The sequence below is a fragment of the Melospiza georgiana genome, chromosome Z (genome assembly GCF_028018845.1).
Source record: "Melospiza georgiana isolate bMelGeo1 chromosome Z, bMelGeo1.pri, whole genome shotgun sequence".
Taxonomy (NCBI): domain Eukaryota; kingdom Metazoa; phylum Chordata; class Aves; order Passeriformes; family Passerellidae; genus Melospiza; species Melospiza georgiana.
In genome coordinates, this window is record NC_080465.1 from 65,794,088 (window position 1) to 65,821,293 (window position 27,206).

At 37.9% G+C, this 27,206-nt stretch overlaps 1 protein-coding gene across 4 annotated transcripts in view; it reads left to right on the forward strand.

Annotated features, from left to right (window-relative positions):
• The window catches only part of FAM172A (family with sequence similarity 172 member A), a 254,598-nt gene that overhangs the window by 134,749 nt on the left and 92,643 nt on the right, over positions 1 to 27,206 (forward strand). For all 4 annotated transcript variants that reach the window (XM_058044104.1, XM_058044107.1, XM_058044106.1 and 1 more), the window contains one exon: positions 16,770 to 16,889. In XM_058044104.1, coding sequence (XP_057900087.1) covers positions 16,770 to 16,889 — 120 coding nt within the window. The remainder of the gene's footprint in view (positions 1 to 16,769; positions 16,890 to 27,206) is intronic.

A 27,206-nucleotide genomic window follows, 5' to 3' on the forward strand; every position in this document is an offset into this window, starting at 1 on the left:
CATGAGAACTGCCTATGAACTACCATGGTGTTGTTCCTGTCCCGTGTAGTGCTGGACACTGGGCATTCAGAGTTGAAAAGACACTACAGGTCAAGTGCTGAACATAAATGTGTAGTGACATTTAGAGTGCTCCAGGAACACCTGGAGAGATCTGGTCTTGCAGAATCTATGCTGCTAGAGACCTGCACCACTCTGGGCCAGCAGCTGGAAGCTAAACATATACCATGATACTTAGCACCTGCAGTTAGGCTACCACATCACTCCTTAAAGGTCAGATGAGCTTTAAGTTCTTACAGTAGTTTCTGTAAATCAGGAAGAATACGTATGTCATGTTTCATTCTACAGATACTACAATGAACAGGAATCTTACATTAAATAGCTAAACTGTGGAGAATTTAAACTAGTGTTGAATAATTTATGCATAGGCCATTTAGCATGAGCAGCTAACTTAGGTATTTTTAATAATCCTGAGATTATAAAGAATTCTTCTAGTAAATTTTTCATTTACTAATCCTGGAAAGTTTTATTTGTCTTCTTTTCCTTGAGTGATTGAGAAATCAGAGACACAGATAATCAGTGAAGGGAAATCCTGTAACTCTTCAAGAAGACCACTGGCTCTTCTCTCTGCTATACCCTCTCTTTGTTCTGCATTTCACAAGTATGTTTTAATCAAAGAAAATGAATAAATCAGGACCATCTAGCTTTGGTGTCTTTCAGACATCCATTACATGATGCCATGTAATGACATGCGTCCATTGTTAGATCCAGCTCCTAAAATACGAGGCAAGCCATGTAAGTTTACAAAAGAAAGAACCAACTTGCATTTCTCCTCCCACCATGTGCTGTATGGTCCTCCCATGGTGCTGAAAAAAGATTCTCGCTCACAAGTCAGAAGAGTCCTCCTTCCTCTCAGATGGCATTCAGGCTCATAAATGTGGCTAGTTTGTGGGATAATGGTGGAGAAAACTGGCTCAGCAGAATGCAGATGTACTTGTTGAAGGAAAAAGTGAATAAATCACTCAAACATCTTGAACGCTAATATTGTCTGGTTTTGATTGTAGACTGACTGCAGCAAAGGACTGCAAAGACCTTCTAGGTCTTCTGAGCCAGGACAAATTGCACTTTGCTGGTATCTTTTATCATTTATCTAACAGAGCGCGAGGATTGTGGCTGATATCCAAAAACAAGGATAATATTCTCTAACCTTCTACACACAGTTGCATGTTTTGCTACTAGGTTTCAGTGTGTTTGGTAAAATTGGCAGAAGGAATTTAGCAGGAGCTTGAGTGGCAGCATACCCCTTTTTGCAAAACTTGAATATTCTTCACATGATTTTTTGGTCAGCACTTAATATAGTGAGAGGTGATAAAAATTAGTTCCTAAGGTACATATTTGTAGCTATCTTAAGATGAAGGGCATTATTGCAAATTAACCCTTTTCTTTGGAGACATCCCACCCCACCAAATCCCTCTAGAAATACTTATTTAATTTATTGAATATATTTATTTATTCTAGAGAGGAGGATATGAGGGCTGTACTGCAGTGCATGGAGATCAGAAAAACATTTGTGGAGTCTAGGAACTGAATGTCAGCAGACAGGGAGCTGGGGTACAGGATGCACAGTAAGTTCAAGGATTTTTTCACCTCATCTGCTACAGAAAACAAAGTGTAAATTCAGGAAAAAATATGAAGGGGAAAAGAATTCTAGCTTGTGGGACTAAGTTAAATCTAGTGGATCCTGTGTAGGCTGTTTGGCTGCCTGCAGCAGTGACAGCTGCCAAGGAGACTAGAAATAGTGGAGGAGACAGCGGCGTGGAACAATGTAGAATAAACTGCCCAGGAAGAAATGCTAGTTCTAGCCTGCAATTCATAGGTGGATGAAATTTGAAAAATTAAGTATTATAGCAATTAATTAATTTAATTTTAAAATTTTTACAAGTTAAGGATTTTACTAACCAAAATGCTTACTTTTTGTGAATTTATATATTGTGTGAAGTTATTTCAAATTCTTTTTATCTTGAACAACAAGGTTAATCTTTTTAATCAGTTTGTTGCTATCACTCTGCAGGCCAAGAAATATGCTTTATTGGGAGTCTTTAGAAGACCATTTTGTCCTTTTGTTCTTGCTATGTCTTAGTGAACTCCGTATCAGTTTAGCACTCCCCCAGAATTATGTTTTACTAACTTCAGATCCATTAACTTCATTTTGATAGTATCCAGGCAGAATTCATTTCTAGTCTGTTTTACAATTATCTCCAGACATTAATTCATCTAAATTTTGAGAAATTTTCCCATTGCTCTCTCAGCTGAATCCTTGTTTTTTTCTCTATCTCTCTGGATAAAAGTGGACTCTAAACTGATCAAAAATGCTTTTGTCTTTTGTGGTTGGAGGTGTTGGTAGCAGGTTTTCTCCCCTGAATGGGCTGCATGCTGTTCAGACTCATTGTTCTACACTTTTGTTGTTTAACAGTTGATTCTCATTCTTTTTCTCTGTCTTTTTTGATCAGTGCTTGGCAAGAATGAATTTGTCGATATCCAGTGAGGTGTATTTTGTATATTTTCAAGTAAAACTTGAATTTTTATTTGTTTTCCCAATAGATGGCACTGCTTGGAGAGAAACTACTAAGTGAGATTGATGCGCATTTAGAATTACCAAGAGTTGTATGTGTTGAGGAAACCAAAGATTTTCTGGGCTCTTAAGCAGCACTTTGAGATCTTCTTGTCTGGTACTTCTAGTAAAAACATGGCATGAGAAAACTATCATGCAGGTACATGTGCAAGTGTGTGCACACAGGCACTACCTACAGCAAAGCACACAAAAATTACTCACATTCTTGCATGTTTGGCGTCCTCTGAACTCCATAACATGGCTTCTGACTTAACTCAGGCTATAACAGACGTAGGATACATGAGACTGGAAAGTTTTCTTTTTCCCAAAAGCAAAGATTAATCAGAGTATCCAGCTATATAATATAGCAAGGGATTTAAAATTTATTTAGTTCAGGCAATACAGCTGGTACTTCATAAGCATCTGCAGTGTGTTCTTTTGGACTGGTGTTTCCTTGCAGATGTTCCTTCATTCCTATCTCCTGTCTTTTCTACCTGCTGTGTAACTGAATAATCTAATTTCATGGATCTTGCCAGTTCAGCCTATGTCCTATAAAAGTGGGCAATTACCACTTAACTGTGTCACAGCTACTCTGTTCTTAAATTGGGAAAAGAGAAGCTTTAATTGCATGTAGACATTAAGATGACAGATATTTATATCTTTGGGATCTAGTTTGCTGAGGAATTCTTTTGAATTTATCAAATAAAGTAATGAAGAAATTTAGCAAAGCTTAGGCTGCCTAAGTAATTTCAAAAGATTTCCAGGTGTGGCCTTAGGCTTGAATGCATCACTGCCTTCACACATTCCAGTTTGTAGCACATCTCCCTACTTCTCTAGCTACTCCTCTTTTCATGTTTGAAAAATGAGCAAACACATTTGATGACAGGATTTTGTTATTTATCATGTGTCCCTTGCACTGGTTCCAAAAAAATGGTAGGCTTACATTTAATGACTGTTGATTATCTTTTAAATCCATTATCAGTGAAGACCGTGTGTGAAGTTATCCTCAGTGCGTTATGTCAAGCTTTCAGATGCTGCATGCTGCTCTGACTGCATGCAGGCTCTGAATGCATTGCCTTAAGTGAGTAAATGAGTTGTGGCTGTGATACATCTTTAAATAACAGCATTTGATTGATTTAAGACCACTTGTCTTAAATATCTTTTTTCTGCTGTTTGCTGTTCATTATGTTTTTTTACCATTTATTTTCCCTTTCTATTTTGAGCTACTCTAGCTGACTTATAGTTTGGCTGATGCATAAATTGATTTTTCTCTGGTGGGTGCCAAACTGTGTTGTCACTGGAGCAGAAGTTGAGACATTATTGTTACTCTGTTACGCTGGTGGTAAATAACCATGACATCATTTTCTAAGAACACCATGAATAGAAGCTGTTTCTGCTCAAAGATAAAGTGACCAGGCAGAGTTCAGCTTTTCTAGACTATCAAAGACAGATGGCAAAAGAAGACCCCTGCCTCTCTTGTACTGTGGGTCCACAGAGCATACAAATTTGGAAAGGTAATATTATGGCATGGAAGTAACAGAAATTATTTCATGTCTAAAGTGCTGTAGTCATCTTCAGCACTTCTCTGGAGTGTGTGCAAATCTCTTTAAATCAAGATTTGAGGAGCTTTCACAACGTACATTTCTTCACTTCGGCGACACTAGAACTATGGAGCTCCCACTTTCTTGCTTTTGTTGGAAAGTATGAGGTATGACAGTTGTGACCAGTCCTGGCAGAAAGCACTCTGAGCAAAGTTTTAGACTAGGTGACCCTCACATGTTCTCTCCAGCTGCTGTAGTTCAGTTATTTGACATTATGAAGTTTCAACTCAGCCCTCAAAGAAGTATTTGATCAATGAGTAGACTTTGTGGACATTGTGAAGAGAGGCAAATTTCACTGTCTCAGAACATTTAGTACTACTGAGGTTGTGGTTGGCCATCAACACTAGGAGGGGTAGGTGATTTAGACCAGAAGCTTACCAAGCTATCAGCATAGTTAAAACAATGTGATCTTGCACATGTACTGCTACAGAAATGCATATTGAAAGATATTAACCCCTACATACAGGCACTGATATTTCTTGGCATTTTTAACACTGGGGTGTTGAGCAAATATTCAGATATTCATGATTTCTTCAGAGCTCAAGAATTTCCCCAAGACAGATTGTTATCTTGAATTAGCCTGAAGGACATTCAACCAGAACAGCAGTAGGAGTCTTTTCACAGATGTTGTCCAGATGTTATTAGCATGGCCATTCTGGAATAATGGGGAGGATACAAGTAGTGCCCACATCCTTCCTACTCCCTCTCTTTTGTTATATTTGCATCAGGATTTTGTCTATCTTGCTAATTTGAGTCCACAAGATTTCATTTTCAACTATAAAGCAGTTCTTGAGTTTCAGACTAAAAACACCCTGTGACATGTGCATTTGCAAAGTGCATGTTTAGGAGTGGATAGACATGACAGAATTAAGAAGTCCATCCTTTATTAAAGCATTAGCAAAGAGTGGTTTAATTAAGCCTGTACACAACTGCTTCTTAGAAGACTTTGTCTAGCAAAGCTTAGCTACAGGCCAGTGCATTGACTACATGTTGCCTTGAAGCCCCTGCACAGAAACATTGCTTCTCTTCATCTCTGACACCTATGCCCATGTTCATGAAGAGTTACAAATTACTTATGAAACTTTTGTCCAGTTTTGTGGGAATGCTGGACCTCCAAACAAGTCCATGCTGCTGGGCTGTTTGGTCATTGCACTCGGATAGAATGAACGTGATCACAGGAATTTCTAAGATGCCTGGTACCTGGCAGCTGTGAGTTCTTACCACTCATTTTCATCTTTATTACTTAACAAGATTTAAGGTTTAGAATATGTTTGTATAAAAACATTTTCTGTAATAGAGCTAACAACAAAAATAGAAAAATATGTTCAATGTAGATTGTTAAACAGTGCTCTGCTGCTCATTATAAGAACTGTCAGAGCTAGCTCTTCCAGTATCTCAGTTAGCCTGAAGATCTGGTTAATCAGCTTCTAGAGGGCAACCAGAACTAGAGACAAGTTACCCAGAGACTTATAGGGGTTACAGCATTAATGCTGACGCCAATAAGGACAGATCCTGCAGTTACCCAGATCCATTCTTCTGCACAATCTCTTTCTTCTCCAACACAGAATGGAGTCTGTCCTTTTTTCCTGTTTACCCAGGGAACTTCTGTTAGAATTGTTGTCTTTTTTCATCCTCTCTAATGGTTTTTAGCAAACTCAAGCTTGAGATGATAAATGTCAGAAAACTAATTTGTAAGATGGACATTGGCATACAGAGGAGTTAAAAAAAAGGAACTAAAAAAACCAGAAATTTTTTTCATTAAATCTCAATAAAGATCTTTGTCTCCAAAACTAAGTAATGGTTTGAATGAGGGAAGGCTGCAGGTGTTCCAATGCACTTAATCTTTGTCTTAAAATATGTCAGACAAATGGTGTTTTCTAATAATGGATTAATGTGGCATCAAGGCCTATTTGTAACAGTAACAAAAGTGGTATCCATATGATTTTTTGAGGGTTTTTCTTATCCCACACAGCAAAACAGACATAAGATTACATATTTTATATAAGATACATATTCATAGGATCTTCAGCTATCCCTGGAATTTCTGTTCTGTTTTTGTTCAGTCTATAATCTCAATGAGACACCCAATGTTTGGACTATGCCACCTGAGTTACAAGATTGCTTCCAATTTTCCAGTTAGGTCAACCAAAAAAATTAGGATATGATAGAGGGTCGGTGGGAAAAATTCATATCAAAACAACTGCTCACTATGTCATTATGACAACCTGCTGTAACAAATGTATCTCTGTTTTAATTTATGACAATTAATTGCTAAAAGTAATTTAATCTGACAGTGGCAAGGTGTTGAAAGACTCCTGAAGATGTCATAAAAGTGACCTTTCTGCCCATGTGCAACCAAAAGCCATTTTTAACAAGGAGGCTCAAAAACAGTACAACTTCTTTTGTACTTCGTTAATTAGTTATTGATTTGAAACAATGCTCTGCCAAATATTGTCAGATTAGCTAGACGCCAGGAAGGTCACAGTGTGACAGTCTAGTCCTGATAATCTTATGGTTTATGAGAATTCTTTTTTACTTTGAACCTTTTGTTCTGATATCCTGAGAATTACATTTCCTGGCTTTAGCATCTGTGCTAATTTAAAATACAGCCAAGCTGTCTGTTATGTAATTGGATGTTTTGAGTTGTTAAAAAAAATTGCAATGTGTTAGAAGAAAATTGCTGTTGATCTAATATCTAATGATCTTCGACGACTGCGATGCACCACTACTGCAATGTGAATGGCCTTGCTAATCTGTGTGGAAAAGAGCCTGTTTTAATGAAATAATCAACACGAGGGAATCACAGAGTTCAAGACAGAGGTACGACAGGCAAGTTCTGAGGTTGTGTAGCAACTCATTGGGATGAAAGATCATTTCCTAGGGTGCATTATTATGAAACAAAAATAACAGAGGTGCATCTGCACAGGAAAATGAGGAAGCAGAATTCAGGGTTAAATAGCTAAACATTCAACTTTTCAGTTTATTCAAATGAGAAACAACAGAAGATTCAAATCTGAATTTCAGATTGTGTTTGTCTTTAGATAATTATAAGCTAATGACAGTTCCTTCAAATACAATTAACTATAGTCCTCTACATATTAAGGCACTTAACCAAATCTTTGTAACTGTGCATTAAGTAGTATATCAGTTTACTTAAAGCACTGAGCACTTTGCAGTCTTTATTAAGAGAAATAAAATAGCTTTGAGCCTGTTAAATCTTTCTTTCACTTAAATAACTGCTCTTGAATGTAATAAATAGAGATGGAGAAGTGAAGAACAGTACAGAGCAAAGCCATTCCATTTCATTTAATTCGCACAAAAGATATAAACTCTGTAACAGAGATTTTACAGTTGAGGTTTGTTCTGAAACCATAGCTGTTAATGAAAATACTAAATTGTTACCTTATTTAAATGTGTTGAAGTTTGTGTAGATCCATTGTTTCCTGTGGTGGGGAAAGCTGCATTTTCCTTGGCAAAAATGGTATTTTTCTTGCAATAGCATGGTTTAAAAAAAAATCTGTTTCTCATTACAGCATATAAACAGATTGAAAGAACAGGATAATAAATAGGCTTTTGAATACTATAGGAAATAGAAAAATAACAGTTCTGCATGACTTCCATTGGGAGTTTTTGAATGTTTCAGGTGCATTCATTTCCAAAGGAATTGCTTTTAGTGTTGAGAAAAATGCGTGTAATCAGTTAAATGACTGGCGTGATCTCTTTGTGTCTTATGAAGATAGTTCTTTTTATAAAAGTATTGTATTCATTTTTATTTATTTGCTCTCACAATTAATCTCTTAATTGCCAGAAACATGGCTCCTAAGGAGGTTATCTGTGAAGATACAATCTGATAGTTTGTTTAGGAAATACTCTTTTCTTCCCATAATTTGATCATACAAATTCATTGTTTGTTTTGGTCTATTATGTTTTAGGCAGAAATACATTGTGGGCAGAATCTCAGTCCCTGAGACTGAGTAGTTTGGAAAGAAAAAAGTAAAATGAGACATAAAAAATGAAAAATATAGGTATCCATAACAGTACTGAAATTCAGCTTTGCAGTCTTTGAGTATTTTTACCAATTGGAATATCTTTGGCCAAACTGCTGTAGTTGTTACTTAAATTAGAATGTGTAAGTCCACCTGGAACCCTGCAAGTTATATGAAAAGTAAAAAAATGCACAAAAATCAAGATGTCTGTCAGAGAGCTAAAAGGGAAAGCAATTGGCTTTTTTCTTAAGTAAAACCTCCTCTGATTAATTACCCTCCTTCCTCCTATTTATTTTCTTCTCCTGCAACTTTTTCATCTCAGTGAGTCAGCAATTTTCCTGTGCCCAAACTAAAAAAGACGAATATCATATTTGTGTCTACTTAAGTTTTTCTCTTAATTAACTTACTGGTGAAGGTCATAATTAAGAGCACTGAATAACTGATTTTGCCTGATTTTTTGTTGGTTTTGATCTCCTTTCCTGCACTTTACTAGAAGACAGTTGGGTGGGGATGGCAAGACTTGCCAGACTCCAACAGAAGTAAGAATGGGAAAACCCAGACTTGAACAACTGCCTGATAAAATTTTCTTACTCTGGCTGACAAGCAGATACTTTATTAAAGACAATATAATAATATTTGAGACTTAATTAAGCCTGAAATCCAGGATTTACTTTGTAAACAGCAAACCCTTTCAGGTTACAAAGCCACTTGAATTTCCAAATAAAAAGCTGAAGAAGTAAGGAGAGCATTTGAACAGAGAAGCAGAAGGTATTTGCCATGCAGAGAGGCTGAGTCATTGCAGAGTGAAGGACATAGATAACGTTTGCTGCTTTCTTTATTTTTGCACAGATCCATTCCAAACTCACCCTGTTTAACTCTCAGTTCCAATGCAAATATAAGAAATTCCATCTGCAACACCAGCCTCCTAAAAATGCTCATATATCATGTAACATCTACATACTTCTGACATGGTGGTGCTCTGAAGGCCTCCTATGAAGTCCCACATTTGCCAAAAAGGAAGTATAGTATTAAACCAGTGAGGCAGTAATGCAGCTGAGACCACTGGCACCTCTCTGGAGAGCAGTTGTGGGCACTGACTGTGTTGCTCTGTGGTTTCAGGGCATTGCTGAGCAGGTTTCAGAACTGTTGAAATATTTCAAGTGAAGGCTTGGGGGCAGGGCCTGTGGTCAAGAGAGTGGAAAGTGTTTTGATTTCCAGCTTGTTCCTCACAAGGCAGAGGTGATTGGAGCGCCTTGGAAACAGGAGATGAGAGTGGTTTGGGTTTTTTTAATCCAGAAGTTGCTTTAGGTTTTTAGTTTGGAACTGTAGTGATTGAGGGTTTAGCTGGAAAAATGCTTTTGGAGAAAATGCTCTGTCTTGGAGTTGCCTTTTTTTTTTTTTCTCTTGTGTGCCATAAAGCTGGAGTATAAAGCAGAAAAGTAACCCCCTCCTGCTTCCCTAGCCCTAGCATGTTAGGATCCAAGCTTGCTCTGTTGCACATATATATATATATATAGCATAAGTCTGAATTTTATTTCCGGACCACTCTCACCAGGGAAAGCCCACTTTGCGTTTGAAGTGGGGAAAGTGGGACAGGATCTGAAGTCATCTTCAGTGGTAATTGTGGTGGGAGCTAGGGAGAGCAGGAGTCCTGGGGAGGAGCCCAAACACAAAGCATAAAAAGCATGGTTAGACATCAGTCTTGCATTAGCTAAAACTTGTAATTTTAAGCATAATCTCAAGAGTTGTACCATAGCAAAATGCTTTGTCATGCCATGAATGTCATCCCACATTATCACCACTTCGTCCCAAACCAGCTCTTCATCCCCTCTGGCCTGGTGGAGGAAATTTAAATTTTGTATCAGTCCACCGAATGCATTTTTGATTTACATCTTTTATTTGGCTATTTGATATGCCAAATGTTGCATGTTTCATGGAATAGTTCTTGTTTTAGCAGGACTGTTGAGATTGCAAGCTTTCCTGATAAATTGTTGGCAGTTTTGGTGGTGAGACTATCTTTAACTCAGTGTCATGAACATTTAATTGCAAAATGTAAGATTTCTGGTCTTCCTTTGTGCTGCTGACTCTGTGCATACAACGTTACTTCATAAGGGTCTTCATAAGCAATATGGGGAGCACTTCCATGACCAGCCCAATTCACAAAATAGGTAGAAGAATTTGAAACAGAGACATCTCAAATAGATTTGGGAATAAACTGGTCACTTTCCCATATTGCTTTCTGAAGGCATGTGCCAGGTAACAACCTTGGCTGTGCTATTTGTATCCTGCAACTCCACAAATGACCAGACTTAGCTGTTGTGATACCTGGTCTCTCCTTCTGTCTCAAAACTGGCTGCTGCCTGCTGCCAGAGTATGTATCTTGCCCCTACCTCAGAAAGTGCCCTTAAAAAGATAGTACAATTTTTTATTTCACCCCTTCTTCCTGCAAGTGCAAGAGTATGGCATTTTTACATCTGAAGATTCATGATTCAATCCCTGCTAAAGTCATAAGTAAGTAATTTCTGGATACAGATGCTGAATAAAATAACATCACTCATGCATTTACATGATTTTAGTATTGAAGCAATGCAGATACAATGTTCTGTGTTTCATAGAGCTACACCAGACATTGGTGACCATGAACCCACTCTGCACAGCTGATCAAATCCTGCTGAATATTGTGGTTTTAATATGGCAAAGTATGCAAGTAAAATCCATGCAGAGCCCATAAGGGAGGAAAGAAATGTGTCCTCTATTCAGACTTTCAAGGCCAGAGCATCAACTGTCTATGGTTTCATCTCTTCTCTTATTTTCTCTTAAGTTGTCTCACTCAGGACACAGCAACTAAAATAACTTGCTTGACTCACTGCCCAGTCTTCATCATCCTTGCTTTCCTGTGTTCTTTACATGACCTGCTAAACTGAATTTCAGATACATGTCAGATTTAAGATTTGGTATAATTTGCCTCCATTGTCACTTTTTCTTCCACTATCTCTCCCGCTCACAACTGCTTTGCTGCTGAGATGGTCTTGGTGCTTGTTTCTGCAGCATCCTTTTGTCTGGTTTCACACAGCTGCAATTGCCCCTGTACAGAAGATACTGCTATGGCATGGTTCCTGAAAGCCATGCTTCCTGAAAGCCCAGTTATGTAAGAATTGTGAAAGAGCCAACCCATCTTCATTTTTACATAGCTCCATCTATGTAGCATACAGATTAGCATTGCCTCTTGTCAGTAAGTAAAGCAGAAATACAATTCCTACTGTTAATAAAAGATCCCCGCTGTCTCCTGGGATCACCTCTTGTATTGTAGTAGGGAACCTTTCCCAAATAACTGTGCAAGAATTCTCTCAACTCTGTGATTGAAAAGGTAAAAAAGATTTTCAGGTAGATGGGATGCTTCCTAATACACTGGAATTTCTCAGTTAAAGTCAAAATCTGGTTAAATGTCCTGGTCTAGACACTTTCAAGTCTTATCTTCATGTACTCATGCTGCAGAAATATATTAATACAAAGTGCATACTTCCTTTCCTGTTTTCAGTTTATATCCTCTCTTTAATCCTCCTCTGTGGTTGTAATGCCATAGCCACTGTCTTTGCTATGGGGGAAAAATCACATATTGGCTGGTTTTTTTTGCTTCTGTTTCAGCTTTATTGCCCTTGAAGCTATCCTGGTTCTCAGCCAGGACAGCTAATTTTTTCACAGTAACTGTGAGGGGACGGAGTCAGGAGCCATGTGGCATGTCTAGATTATTATTCTGTATTACCTCTTGTCACTGTCAGGGCAGAAATGCTTCCCAGAAGGAAGGGGAATGGCTTGTGGTCAGGAAGAAGAGCATGAGTGAAAAGGATCTGTCTGCCATTTTGTTCATTTGTGGGTCACACTGGGTCAGCTTGGGCTCATGAGCATTTTTTGCCTGTAAATCACCCTCTTTTTTCTGTACCTTTCTTATTGAATGTTACTGTTACTGGTCTTTTTTCTTATTTCATTACTGTTTCCAGTAAATTCTTCTTATTTCAACCCATAACCTCTGTCTTTTGTGTCTCCCACCAGACACAAAGAGCAGAAGAGCAGTGGGAGGAGCAGTGTCTGGTTTGGATTAGTCTTGGTTGGGGGTATCACTAAATTAGGGAGTAACGTTCCTGAACCATGACAAAAGCCTCTTAGACCACGTCCTGCATGGAAATTTTGGAGCTGCTCTGGTGGTAGTAACCCATCGTATAGTTTCATTTTGTTCTCCCTAGTGAACAAGGTTTTGTCTCATGTAAGGCAAATATTTGCAGAATGAGTGAGAAAAATGCAACAGGTGATAAGCATCATTTAGGACTCATGAAAGGTGCTGTTATAACAGGATATTTTAATACTTATATGAATTTAAGTGTCATGATTTTTTGGAAGGCTTGGGGTGAATTGCAAAAGTTTACCTGCCTCAAGGCTCCTTGAGGCAATGGGACAAGCTGTGCACAACTGTCAAGATATTACTGGTGGGTAAGATCTAGCATCTCCAGGGACAGGAGATCAGAGCCTTCTGTATCCTTCTGACCTCCCAGCCAGTGCGCAATTCTGTTCTCCCATATTTAACTCATGTACCATACTTGTTTGTAGTAGCTTATCAAGCTAGAAGGAGAAATTGTTTTGCTGTGATAAATGGTAATTAGAGAAATCACCTTCAAATAAATTCTTTAAAAGCTGTATGGCATATTTCCCTATTTGTGTGCTTTCCCTTGTCTCAGAAAAATGTGATTCCTACTTCTTGATTTAAAAAAATCCCTGAAAGTGGAAGGTTACCAGATCTGAAAACTTAATTTTGTAGTCTTTATTTTTTTTCTTTATGTGACTTTTTTTATTTTGATGTATTAGAAGTTCAAGATGGGGATCTGAGCTGCTCTGCCTCAGTAAAGCTAATAGTGGTTCAATGCCTCCAGATTCAAGGCCTCAAGGCCTATGACTTTCTGGCAACAGGCTACTTCGGAGGGAAAAAAATAAAAAAGGAAAAAACAAAGAAATAAGTAAAATTTGGCACTGAAACACAAAATACGTGAACCTGTCACAGTAAGCAGTCTCAAAGGGCAAGCTGCTTTGCAGGAGCTAATTAACCTTAGGAAATAATTACACAAATATGCAAATGTTGTTTAGACAATTCCATGTGTTATCGACTCAGGTAGTCCATCATAACTGCAGACCTTGCAATGTCTAGGTGTTAGGATCTGGCATAGTTGATAAGGCTTCAATTGCTGCATCACTCCAACCTGGTATTTAACAATTAATGACTGTGATATTACATTGGTAAATTTAACCTGTTTTTTGAATGCAACAGAATGTCACATTGTATTCACAGTGTGCATACTGCTTATCTCTGTATACCTAATGGCTCCAACTATTAAAATGTTACATACCTTTCAACTCCTATCACTAGCCATGCTGGAAAAAATGGCAGACCAAAATATGAGTTCATTACCTCCACGTTTCTGCCCAGTGGATGGCCCAGGAGTAACCTTGTTTGGATTGCTTTGCATTGCATCAACATTGCACTAGGGCCTTTGCACATCATACGGTTTTAATCTTTTCTTCCCTTCATGTCTAATTGTATATATAATGATCAAGAGGAAGGGTTTTCAGAGGGATGGAGACCGACAACTCCAAAGAACCAGACCACTTATTTTGATATAGAATTACCTGCTGTAGGTGACCAGCTTTCACAGTGGGAAGTCGAAGTTCAAGTTTTCCTGCACGTCTCCAGCTCAATCTGTTTAACAAACGAGAATGCATTCAGCCTAAGGTGCCTTTTGAGGTATATAGTGTGATTTTTCCAGGCTAATGTCCATTCATTTCTGTACACTTGTGTAATTTCTGTACACTTGTGTAGATAATGATGTAAACTCTGACTGGAAGACCCCCTCTCTATCAAATGACTTAACAATGTTCTATATCAGTGCATTCAGTTTAGCGTCAGTGAAATTACAGAAAGGAACAGGTGCCTGAGACTGTCACCTTTCATGCTGAAAATGCAGCATCCTGTTTTATAAGTTAATCCAAGCCAGGCAGTAGAGGTTAAACCTCAGAGACCCAGTGCAATTTGAAATCCTAAGGAGATCAGCTGTGTACTGCTCCTTCAGCTGGATATTCCATGTACACACCTGGAGCCAGGTCTGAGGTGTTTGTAATATAGGCTAGTTACAAGGGAGAAAAATGAGCAGATGCTCTGAAGAAAGGGCTTTTCTTCTAAGCATTTAGGACTCCTCCAGACTCCTTACACATATGTGCTTTTCTTACCTTATTTAGGGTTTTAGCAGAGTGTACAGCAACCCAGTTTATCCTGACACTTTATGGTTTGTTTTTTTTTTTTTTAAACTGGTAATAAAGGAAGTGACAGTCTATAGTTAACTCATTCTAGCTCATTTCTTTTTGCATTTGTAGAATCCTGTTGAATCTTTGTACTAGACTGTGAAGCTGTGAAGTTATTAATTTAGTTTACTAGACCACTGGTTATGCTTTGATTGGTGAAAGCTTTTTTGGTTGAGTTCAGAAGCTTTTTGCTTCTGAACTCAGCCCATCTTTTGCTTCTGATGTCTTAGTCTTGTGGAACTTAAAATGGTATGCTTTTACTAGCAGTGTCTCAAATAATAAATCCAAAGTAACCTGAAAATGCTATAGTATGCAGAAAAAAAGTCCTCTTTTTCTCAGATTGTTTAAACAGCATTGAGAATCTATACAAAAATTGCTGTTAAAAGCATAAATGCCAACATTATTATTGAAAAATAAGCACCTCCTCTTTACATAACTAAGATAAATCTTTTAGATAAATCAGTCATTCTGAAACTTTCTCAGTGTTTTAATGTACTTTTTTTCAGTACAGATTATAGAGCATATCACTTTTGGATAGGAAACTCCTGTTCAAGTTGTCCTTCAGCTTTATCTTAATAACTGGTTTGTCAATCATATTTTGTTTATGTAATTTCTTCTAAAAAATTTCCCTCATTCCTCACAAAGGGAGGAGTCTTTACTTTCTGTGCAGATCTATACAATCAAATTTTAAAACAGCAACAAACTGTTTTGAAATAAGTCCTTTCCTATACTGAGGTAGTTTACAATTGATGATACAGAATTAGTTAAAACTACGTTCTGTCATAGTCAATGAAGAGCAGAATCTGTCCAGGAGAAGAAGAAACTCAGATTTTTCTATCTTAAAATGACTGCTGCTGAAGCAGAATCATTATTCTAAAAACTTTGAGTCGGGATCCATAAAATATTTGTTGCCATCTCACTCTTACTAACTCTTAGAAAACAGGATATGAGAATAGAAATAAAAGCCAGAATCAACCACATTATTCAGGTATGTCTCTTCCCACTGATTTTAAACACAAGAACTTAAATCCCCAAAACTAGTTGCAGAATGGAATTGAGATCTAGATCACCTCAACATTCTTGATAAATTTCAATAATTCACACTGTATAATTAGCAGCTTCTGATTACCCGTGGCTTTTACTGGTTTGTGCTTTCTTTCTCCTACGGAAACCAGGCTTTTCTTGTCTGTGTCAGAGTGAGCTAAGGATATGAAGTTTTTGCTGGCACCAACCAAAGGGAAAAGGGACACAAACTTTAGGAAATTACATTACCTTGACTGATCAGCTCTTTCGGGCATTCAAGAGTGGAAAGAGCCAACATTGTTATCCTGGTTGTGTGAAATGCTGGCAGAACAGGGTGCCTAGCAGAGCATCTTATTCTTGTTGCCCGAGACTATAACAAATTTGTAGTTAGGACCTCAAGAACCCAAGAAAAAGGGAAAACTAGAAGGGTATAGTTCTTTCCAAGAGCCTCAAGGATACAGTACACAACCGTGAGTTTTGATGAGACTGCACTGAAATCAATGTGTGTCTCTCTAGTGCCTTCTGTGACTCTTACACTGGCTGACTTTGACAAAATCTTATTCAATAGTAAGAAAACATGGTCCCCTAGCTACGAAAAACTCCAAAGTAATGGCTGCCACCAGTCAAGAGTTGTTTTCTTTGCACCATGTCTCATAGTCTACAGTGGCAAAAAGTAAGTTTGAAAGAGTAGTTGCAAATACCATAATTTTAATCTTAGTTCAAGTTTCCAGTGCCTCATAGTATGAAAAAAAAGTAAAAATTGAAATTACAGGTCTTTACCAACCAAAATTATTCTACAATTATGTATTTATATTGTTCTTGCCTGTTTTTATTTACCAATCTAAGGCACAAGTACTTTAAACAAACCCTCAGTGAACTAACATTTGACGAAAGAGTTGTCAAAAGAATGAGAATCTGAGCTATGACTCGTAATTCCTATGAATGGCTCTGTTTAGCGGAATTGTCATCATGGTATTTACGTAAAATTTTGCCGATGCATAATTTTGTTATACTTACTAAAGTATGCTCAAAAAGCAACAGTTTTACTGCCTTTATTTAGACAAAAGGATCAGTTCTCTTTTTGATACTCTAGTGTGTATTCATTTAATCTTTATTTTAACAAAACATTCTAACATATAGGAACATGTTTTTAGACAGAATTGCCATTTTTTAAAAGATAATTGTCACAAACATTATTTCTTTCTGCAGGATAATGGCTCTCCTGAAGAACATGCAATTTATGTTTGGGACCATTTTATTTCCCAGTCAGCTGCAGAGAATGTATTTTTTGTTGCTCACAGTTATGGTGGACTTGCATTTGTAGAGTTGGTAAGTGTGAATTCTCTATTGCTGTCTTTTCTCAAGACTGTCACAGATTTCTACATTCTTTGTGATCATCTTATTGAAAGTAGCTTGGTAGAAACAGATGCCAGTGGTCATGTACAGGTTGGTCAGGATTTGCTTGCAGCCAGAAGGTCGCTGTATCTTTTCTAGTTTTGAGATAGATAGTAAGGTCCCAAGTGTGCATGAACCTGGAAGACTGTGGGGAAACAGAACATGCTGTTTCTTGTCCAGACTATATGCTGAAAGGCACCAGTTTCTGCTGTGGGGCAGAAAGACCTGGGGGCATATGAGACTAAGGACATATAAGAACAGTTTTGAAGCAAAGTCACAGACACAAATGCAGCTTTTTGTATATAGATTGGAACAGAATGTGCAGAGAAATATGGCAGTTTTATTCAGTTTTTGCAGTTTTTCTACAAAGATCTGGAGAACTTGCTGGAAGGACTTCTGTTTTCCCATTTATTAGGCTCTGTAGCGATATAAGGTGGGAAAAACTTTGCTCAGTGTAAAGCTGTTCTACATCTGGTGCTGAAACTGCTGAACATCTAGTTTGTCAGTTTTTCACTCTTTTCTCTGAAGGCAGATCTCTCGACCCCATCTGGTGTACCAAGCTGCCTGTTAAACTTGTGTATCATTCTGTCAGTGTAGCTACAGTCTCTTCATATGATTTTAAAACAGTAGTGTAATCCCAATATGTTTTATTGAAGAAAACTACAGAAAAGTAAGGGTCCTGTTTATTGTGGAAAGTTAAATTGCAGAGCGTTAGAACTGGTTTTATAGACACAGGAAACAGCAGACATATATGTACATCTTTTGTCTACAACACATTCATTTAATCTAACTGAAAGTTGATTAAGGTGTTTCCTGCCTGAACATGAGATGAGTGACTTCGTTAAGAAAAAGCATGCCATGAGCATGTTGGTTTTAGTCTTACGTTGCAATGGCCACTGGTATTATTTTAAGAACTTGGGATTTTCCTAAACCCCCCTTTTTTGTTGTTGAAATTGATGCCATTTTCATTGTCTCTGAGGTCCTGGAAGAGTGTGTGCAAAATACACATGATGTGTACAGGTTTGAGACTTGAGAAACAGTTCATTTTCCTGATCTGAAGATCATTTGAGAATTGATAATTTTTCACATGTGTTTTATTACCTTCTCAATGAATAGTCTCAAAACTAAATTTTGAAGTGAATATTCACCTTGAAGGTGAATAACTTTCTGTAACCTCATCTATGGGCGAAAGATGTGTTGCATTGCATGTGCCTGTTGCTCTTGAAATGTCATGAACGTTAGGGAGCAATTGTTCTGTCTTGGCTTTCCTGATTTGTGTGTTTCACCTGCTTTGTGTTTCAGCCCGGGTTATTCTGGTGCGACTTGTGGGTCCAAAGTAAGGATTTGGCAGAATTTCTGTAGGTTTTGTAAAGCCACATTGTTTTGGTCACCAGATGCTCAGAGACACAAAGCAGAGGGCAACTGGAGACTTTTCTCCAGAGTGCTGACTTGAAGGAGGCTTGGAGAGTTTTTCCATCCCATTTCAGACAATGGCTTGAGGTGGCCTGGGTAACAGATGACCAAGGTGTCATTCCCATTTTCCCTGTTTTTCTTGTCACACTGGTGGATATTTCTTCACTTTTGTTCTACTTTAATATGAAGCACACTGATGTTTCAGAGCAGGACTTGACTTCTGACCTTGGGGTTTCCAGGGTCAGGGTGTTCAGGGCCTGTGAAGTTATCACAAGCTGAGCAAAAATTTTTATCAATTGCAGGAAGCAACCAGTAAGTAAGAAGTTAAGAAGTATCTTTGTCAGAAAGACAAGATGGTCTCAGTAAGGGTCAGCTTCTGTAGTCTGCCGTCTCTGCAGGAGATGCATGCCTGAGAGGAGGAATATAATACATATCCATTGACACATCACATATCTGTCACGCAAAACTAGACTTGAAATATATTTTTAATGCAACTCAATGTTTTTCTAAAAAATCAAAGAAGTAGTTTGATATTGGACTACTACTAAAAGCAGTTTGATTAAATAATTCATACACTGAACAACATATAATTGAAATAAACCTTGAACTATTTCATCACAATATTCATTTGTAAGGTTTTATTTTGTTATCATCTCCTTTCTCTTAAACTTTATATCCATACGGCATTTAGTAATTGCAATGAGCTCCAAAAAGAAACAGAGCAGCTGATGGGCAATTACTGTCTTATGACAAATAAATTTTCAATCGCTTCACTTTCTTCTCTGATTCATGTGGGGGTGATGATGAGGTTGATAGAGTAGCTACACCATATAGCAACTGTACCACCTCTACACTTCCTTTGCAAGTTTTTGGGTTAACTGATTCATGAAATTGTAGGTTACAGTTGTTATGGAAACCTGTTGCACAGCTGCTCCTTCTGCATTTGTGCCTCTTACAGGAGAGCAGTGTGAAGCATATGGCTTTAATTTTGAGTGAAGGTTTCTGCCTGAGCCCTCTGAATTTTATTTTGCCTGCAGGGAAAAAGAAAACAAGCAAAAATATATTTTTAAAAATGTGGTTTTAATTAATATCTTCTTAGTCAACTTTCCATGTTCAGTGCTGTGAGGTCTCTTATGATGGCTTGCAGTCATTTCAGCTACAGCTTGCCACTTCATCGTGGTGTAAGGCTCCTGATGAAAACAGGATGTTCTGGCCTTAAACAGAAAAACCCAATGAAAGCTGATATTAGGCAAAGTCTTGTTCATAGACGTTCATACCATTGTGTGGAAGCAGCTACTGCTCTCCCAGGAAAAGGCAGAGAACAATATTCAGCCTTCCACAGGCAGTACCCATGCAGGTGCTCCTTTGTCTGAGGCTGCTGAGGGAGGTAGGATAAGAAAGGCAGTGCTGCTCTACCTTGTCCCTTGATTGGGATGCACTTTGATGGGAAACACATAGTGAAAGAGAGCAGATACAACCATCACATATGAAATTGATATAAAAGGAGGATTATTTTTATTTACAAAACTTTGTTGTCCAAATTTTGTTCTTCATTCCAAATCTCTTCTCACCATGAAAATAAGGCTGACTTTGGGAAATCCTTCATTAAACAAACAGGTAAGGCTTGGCTGCAATTTTCAAATACATGCCACTTAAAGTAAAAATTTTATTGATCTTTGCAGCTTTTTGATCTACATTTTCTCATGTCTGTGATTGCAGAATATTAAGACAAATAGGGTGAGTCTGCAATATCATACTCAAATACACAAAAACTTTTACTGCAACATAGGCACGCATTTTCTGTACCTTCTTGTGTCATAGATTACTAGGGGAATAGCTGAAAGTGATTAAAATGTGTGGAAAATAAAGTTTCACCAATAAATGTACTAAGTTTTATTGTTCTGTTGTTTATAGGTTGAATTACAAATGGTAAATCATAAGCCATATGTTAGAATGTATCTTAATATTTACTAAATTAAACTTTGTGTAATTGCGGTTTGAAATAAAACATGCATGTGATAATATCTGCACGTAAATTACTTTTGAATGCACAGCACTAAAAATAATTGTTGGGTCATTGTGTTTTGCTAATTGCTTATTACTGATTTTGAAAAACTCAAGCCATGATTTGTGAACATATCTCAACTTCTTAATTCTGTTATCCCTTGCATAGTATAGTCAGGGATTTATTTTGAGAATCAGTTTGCTTTACTTGATGGTAAATTGTGGAACTTTCCCAACTCCAAGCTTATAATAATTTTATGAAATTTAACAGAAAGTGAGAATTTCAAGTTGATGGAGTCAATTTTATATTTAGTTTACAGAAAATAAGAAGTTTCTGGTACAACGCCTCCTTTGAGTTTTCTTGCCAAATTTTATGGGTTTACAATTATTTTGCTTTAAAAATAATGTTTTTCCTTGTCATTGCCTGCATGAAAGACCCACACAGAAGAATCTTTGCAGAACACTTCTGCTGTTTGCTTGCTATATTTCTGAGACCCCTGCATTTTCAGTTATTTCCTAATAATCTTATAACTAGAGTTACAGCTTTTTTTTTGTTTCAATTAGTTAAACACTATCTTTTAAAAAAATATCAAATATCATGGGAATAATGATAAAATTGTGAGAATCATTAATAGTATCCTACATCATTCATACTGCTGTGGAAATACGAACTACACACAGGAATGTAATAATTAGAAGAAGGAAAGTAGGTTGTCTCCGGCAGGTATAAACTATTCATTATGGTTCTTTTGGCTAAAATATTGGGTGTATGTGTTGATAATTTGCACAAAGGTGTAGGTGAAATGGGGAGAGGGTGTCCTTTTAGCAAGCTTTTTTACAATGAGAGCTCTTAAAACACACTGTTCAAATTACTGTATGTACTGTAGACTTCTAATTCCATCAAATCTGCAAATTTTGGCAATTTGAAATATTCTTGGTCCATCATTTTGAGATCCTCTCTGCAATATGTTGCCACTTCATTTTGCTGTATTGTGCTGAATATGGCAAGGGCCTGGCCCTGACTGGCACTGATAGGTGCCAAAATAATGATGATAGACAGGCACCTGCTGAGCTACCTGTGAGTCTCTGAGGCTGCATCATTATTCTGGCACAGGCAAAATGCAATCTAAGAAACTTAATGGCTAGGCTGTGAACCTGTCATTAGTTTTTCATTAATTTAATTTCCTGAAGTCTCAGACTGAATGGTTTGTTATATTTGGCTTTTTATAAATTCTTATATAAATATATCTACTTATTTTTTAATTCAGTTTGCCTGGAAAATTGATGATGGGTACTGTGGACGTGCAATTCTTAATTCCCCTGGATGACATGTTAAATCGAAATATGTCTACTGATGTGTGGTAGAGATAACATAAGATCTGTGATGGCTGTAGGAAGCATGGGAAAGAGCTGGAAGTAGAGAGCTGTGAAGGAAAACACCTCAGTGACCAGGATACTTATTGTGAAGACAAAAGCAAAATACCGCTGTGTTTTAAAGCTTTGTGAGATTTGTGGGGGAGGGGAAAAAGAAAAAAGGAAAAAAGACACTTTAGATGTTGAATTTCAGTTGGGAGAGCAGTGTGGGATGCTGTCTTGAAGGTTTATGGGGACTTGGCTTGTATGTCCAGTCTTTAGACAAGTCATCTCACTCAACCCTACCTGATTTGGGGCTTAGATTTTTCTGTGTTGGGCACTTACAATAGCATATTTTTGAAGCTGGTCTAATTTAGTGCTCACATTCAGAAAAACAAGTCTGAAAGCAAAAATGATATCTTGATTCTGTTTGGTTATTTATTTCAACTATCCTTTGTTCTCCTTCTTGGAGAAGTACTTGTTCATCTGAAAAAGATCAAATGAGAAATGAGGGTGGACAAGAGAAGCTAATGGAGGAACCAGTGGTCAGTTGTATAAAAAAGGATTGGACAGGAATAGGGTCTCTAGCCTTGATGCTGACTTTTTTTTAGTATTCCTGTTACTGATGTGGGCACATAAATTAACTATGTGCTCCTGAAATTGGATCCTGGCATTAAGTGATGGAGTATTCAGAAGTAGAATTTCTGCAGTAATAGAAAGGTATGTTCTATGCCAGGACAGTTAGGTGTTGACTAGTCAGTCATCTGCATTTGTGCACAAAGAGTGACCTTATCAGCAGAGAGCAGCAGGGCTGGAGAAACCCTTGGACAACTGGCTTCATTGCCACTGGCTGTAAGTGAATGACCAGGTAACATAACAAGAGTCAGATATGATACTGTGATGTTTTTGCTCTTTCTGTCCCAAGAAGGGGAGTATTAATGCTGTCCAGCTTGCTGCTGTGATTTATCTGAGGTAATTTGACACATTGGGGAATATTAAGTAAATATTAAGTCAAGGAAAAGATATGGGGAAGAGGTGTTCATACACTTGAGTCAATGGAAAGCATATTTTGCCAGAAACAATGAAGGATTCTCAGACCTGCTGTGACATGATGCCAGCATGGACAGATCCTAGCTCATAAGCCATAGAGATACTACATGCTTTTAAGGCTTATGAGCCTTAAAAAGAGCCAGGTTAATTGCTAGTCCTCTTATGTTAACTTCGGTAGCTATGTCTAGAAAGAGAAGGTTCAGCATCTGCTTTGTATTTACTGCAGAAACTGAGCTTAAAAGCATGGCTTGTTCAGCCTGGTAAAGGAAAGCTTAGAAGGATTGGTGGCACTCAGCAAATACATCAGGAGAATAAACAGCAGGGAAGGAGAGCCTTATAAGCCAAAGAACAATGTCAGCACAGGAACAAATGGATTAAAACTGGTCATGAATAAATTTAGGGTGGAGTTAGGTCTCTCACCATTGGATTAGGAAGTCTTGCTTGGGAAAAGGACTGAGGCAAAACTGCTGCCAGTCATGACCCACACGTGGCAAGAGTTATGTGAGTAATTTGCTGAGACTCTTGGTTCTTGGTGTGACCCAGGAGTCTGTGTTCCTGTGAAAGACATCATATGCAGGTGCATATTTTCAGCCATGAATAATTTGACTACTTTTGGATTAATTTGTCTGGACTCTATGCTACTCTGACTCGAGGCTCACTCCACTGGAATAGCTGAGTTTTAACCAAAACCAGGTCAAACCTCTAATACCAGTGTTGGCAAACAACTTTTTCCCTTCCTCTTTAGTTAGAATCACAGAATCAAAGTATATGCCGAAATGGAAGGGACACATCAGGATCATCAAGTCCAACTCCTGGCATAGGATGCCCCAAGTATCACAACATGTCCCTGAGAATCTTATCCCTACGCTTCTTGAGTTCTGTCAGGCTTGGTGCTGTGACCACTTCCCTGAAAGCCTATTCCATTGCCCAACCAATCTCTATGCAAAGAGATCCTGATACCCAAATCAAATCTCCCCTTCCTCAGCTTTCTGCCATTTGCTCAGATCCTGTCACTGGTCATAAAATTGAAGAGGTTCCTCCTCATCCCCTCCTGAGGATGTTGAAGACCACAGTGAGGTTTCCCCTGAGTCTCCTCCAGGAGAACAGACCAAGTGATCTCAGACACTCCTCATATGGCTTCCCCTCAAGGCCCTTTATCATTGTCATTACCATACTGTGGATGATCTCTAATAGCTTTATATCTTTCTTACATAGTGGTGCCAGAACTGCCCCCAGCACTTGAGGTGAGGCTGCCCCAGTACAGAGCAGAGCGGGACAATCCCCTCCCTCGTCTGGATGGCTGAATGCCGGCTGCCAAGGTACTGCTGACTCATGTTCAGCTTGCCATTGACCAGGACACCCTTTCCATAGCACTGCTCTCCGACCTCTCGTTCCCTAATCTGTACACACAACCAGGTTTGTCCCATTGACCTTGAATAAAAGGAATTGGGGAGCAGACTTGTTTTTGGAAAGAGTAGACTCTTTTTTTGCTAGTGCTTTTTGAAATGCACAAGCTTGAGGTAGAAAGCAACAGGCATAGCAGATCTTCTGGTGAGAGTCTGCAACCATAAGGAAATTAAATGGTGGATTGAGCCAAAAAATACTGAAATATGCATGTCAGTGTTTGCTGTACTGGAAACAACTTCTTGATCGCATTTGGGTTTTCTGATATATAAAGAGTGTGTGTGAATCTGTGAGTGTGTGTGTGTGTACACATATATGCATTTGTATGCATATATTGCCCATTCTAACAGAGAGCAGATAAACATTTTAGGCCACTCAGCCTAAATAAATAAACTGACAAGCATACACTGGCATCATTAGTTCACATGCTAGCATTTATTGTCATTATCTATTGTCACTATCTATTATTTTTGTTGCAGTAGGAAGGAATCACATAGCAATGCCTTGTCCTAAAGAGCTTGCAATCCGGAAGGATGCTTTAATGGGAAGAGGCAGAGGAATGATAAACGATTGCAAAACAGCTCATAGTAACATAGCTGTGTGTCCTTTAAATTTTTTGGTGGTTTACTGTAAATGCCGTATAGGCATTCTCTTCCTCAGTACATCTGAAGCCCTGCTAGCCTCACTGCTGGATGATAGTAGAGGATGGCAGCAGTTAAAGGCTGAGCATTGACCACTTCCAGAACAGACACGTTTGGAATATTCATCACTCCTTGTTACTTTGCTGTAGACAATATGCTCAGCCTCATTGTGTTTTGCTTCTCTTAGTCATTTGCTAATCTGGTATCTCATGTTCATTCAGCTCAGGCCATGATCTGCAGCTAGCTGTGCATGTGTCCCTTCCCCACTTCTTTACAAAAGGAAAAGGACAATGTTTCCTGGAATTTTATACTGACTAGTAATTGTTGGCACCACCTATCATTACTTTTTTGTCTCATTCTACCGTTCATATTAAGTTTCTAATTTGACACCAAAGTTGGCTTGTTAATTATGAAATAAAAAAGAACTGGAAATGAGTGAAAGTTAGGGTTACTAGAAAATCCAGTTACTTGGAAATACATATTTGTTGCCTGTGGGATTTGGTGGTCAAAGGAACAGCACTTTATGCATTTCTTTGCAGAAATTTTTCTAGAGTTCGTCTCAGTAATTTTATATTTTTGCAACTTCTTTGCATCATTTAAAAATACATACATTACACAGTGAACATTTAGGTTTCTGCATGAGGAGTTTTTTGATCTTTAGCAATTGTTCTCATATTTTCATTCTCTTGTTTTTTGTAGCTCAGCTTGTGTAACTAGCTGCTCTATTTTTTTAAATTTATTTTTTATGCCTATCTGAATTCAGTTCTATTGATCAGCATTTCTTTGACAGTATGCTGAGGATTGAACTCAGTATTCTAGGTGCACTTAACATTAGTTCGGGTTGAACTTCAGTATATTTGTTCTGCTATGCAGCATTTTGGTCAATGCAACCTAAGTGGTACTAGATTTGTTTTTTCTAAAGTTTCTTTGAATTTAGTACCTGCTAATGTTCATGTATCTCTCAAAGTCTTTTAGTGCTCTCAATTTTGCTTTCCCCAGTGATACTAAATGTACTAAATGTGAATGTAGTAGATTATTTCCTCCCGACACCCCCCCAAACAATATTATCTCACAGTCTTCCTAATTAAATCTAGCTGTGTTGTGGCCCTTGTTGCGCAGGATGACAAACTGGATTGTAATAACAATCCCTTTTGTGCTACAGGTCTGTGAATCTTGGAAGCTTGTTTTGTATTTCTTTCACGCCTTACTTCTCTTGGTGGTTTGTCCCACTTTAATGTCACCTGCAAATTTAATTAATTCCAGATAATTAATGAAGATATTAAATAAAGCCATATTTGGCATCTATCCCTATATCTGGCTAGAAATTTCCTGCTGACTCAGTAAATTCCTTTGTATTATTTTCCTTTCCTGCATTATTTCCACTGTTTTAAATTCTGCAAGACAATATAACTTATCAGTCAGTTTATTTTTCATTTCAAATTCCAGCTTTGAAATGAAAAATAAAAGCCAAAGCACAAGGCCATATTCAAAGAACATGTTATTCATCCTTTCAGCTGTTTGCAGATAAACTTCGTCCCTTGAGCCTCTCAAAGCTGATGGGCAACATCTCTGTGCAACCAGTTCCTTAAAATGTGTAGAGCACACTGTTGATTGTGATAGTTAATTTCAGAACCCAGGGCAACTGATTTTTTTCTTGCCTGGCTATTTATTTCCTCACTGGTTGCAGAAACTCCCCAGAAGTTAAAAGCTCTGGGTGTTTGCTGTATGAACCATCTCATGCTCATCAGAGCTCTTCACGACATAGGGGAAATTCATCCATGGTAACAAGAGACATGTCTTCTGTTCTGAACCTCTTAAGTATCTGACAATGCATGAGTTTTGCCAAATCACCATTCTTTTGGTGGAAACTAAGTCAGTTCATCTCTTTCTTGGCTCTTTCTTAGGAGGCAAACTCCTGAGGTGCTGGTACATATCCTGCCCTGCTGCGTCAATAAAAAGTCACATCGCCTGTTTTCCCTGACACACTTACTAGTTTTTCACCCTATCCATGTTGATTGTCTTCCAACTTTGCGTTCTTAATCTTCTGTGAATGTGCATCTTGTTTTTTTTTAATCTAATCCACCTGTTTCTGGTTCTTACCAGAAGGTGCCTATTTTTACTGTGTTGCATCAGGACAGGAAAATGAAATATCTAGAGCATTATTTTATATGGATATGGTCATTGTGTCTGGCTCTGCATTGATACAGCTGCAGAGTCAAATGATTGAGTATGTTTGTTGTGGGATTCTTTTCCCACCAAGTACAGTATGAAAAAACCTGGCATTTTATGAAATTTTGCATGTTGCTATCTCTTTAGATTGGTTTGGAGAACAGTACAATACTAAAGATTTTACAAAATATTACGTTGTCACAGTCTAAAGGTTTAC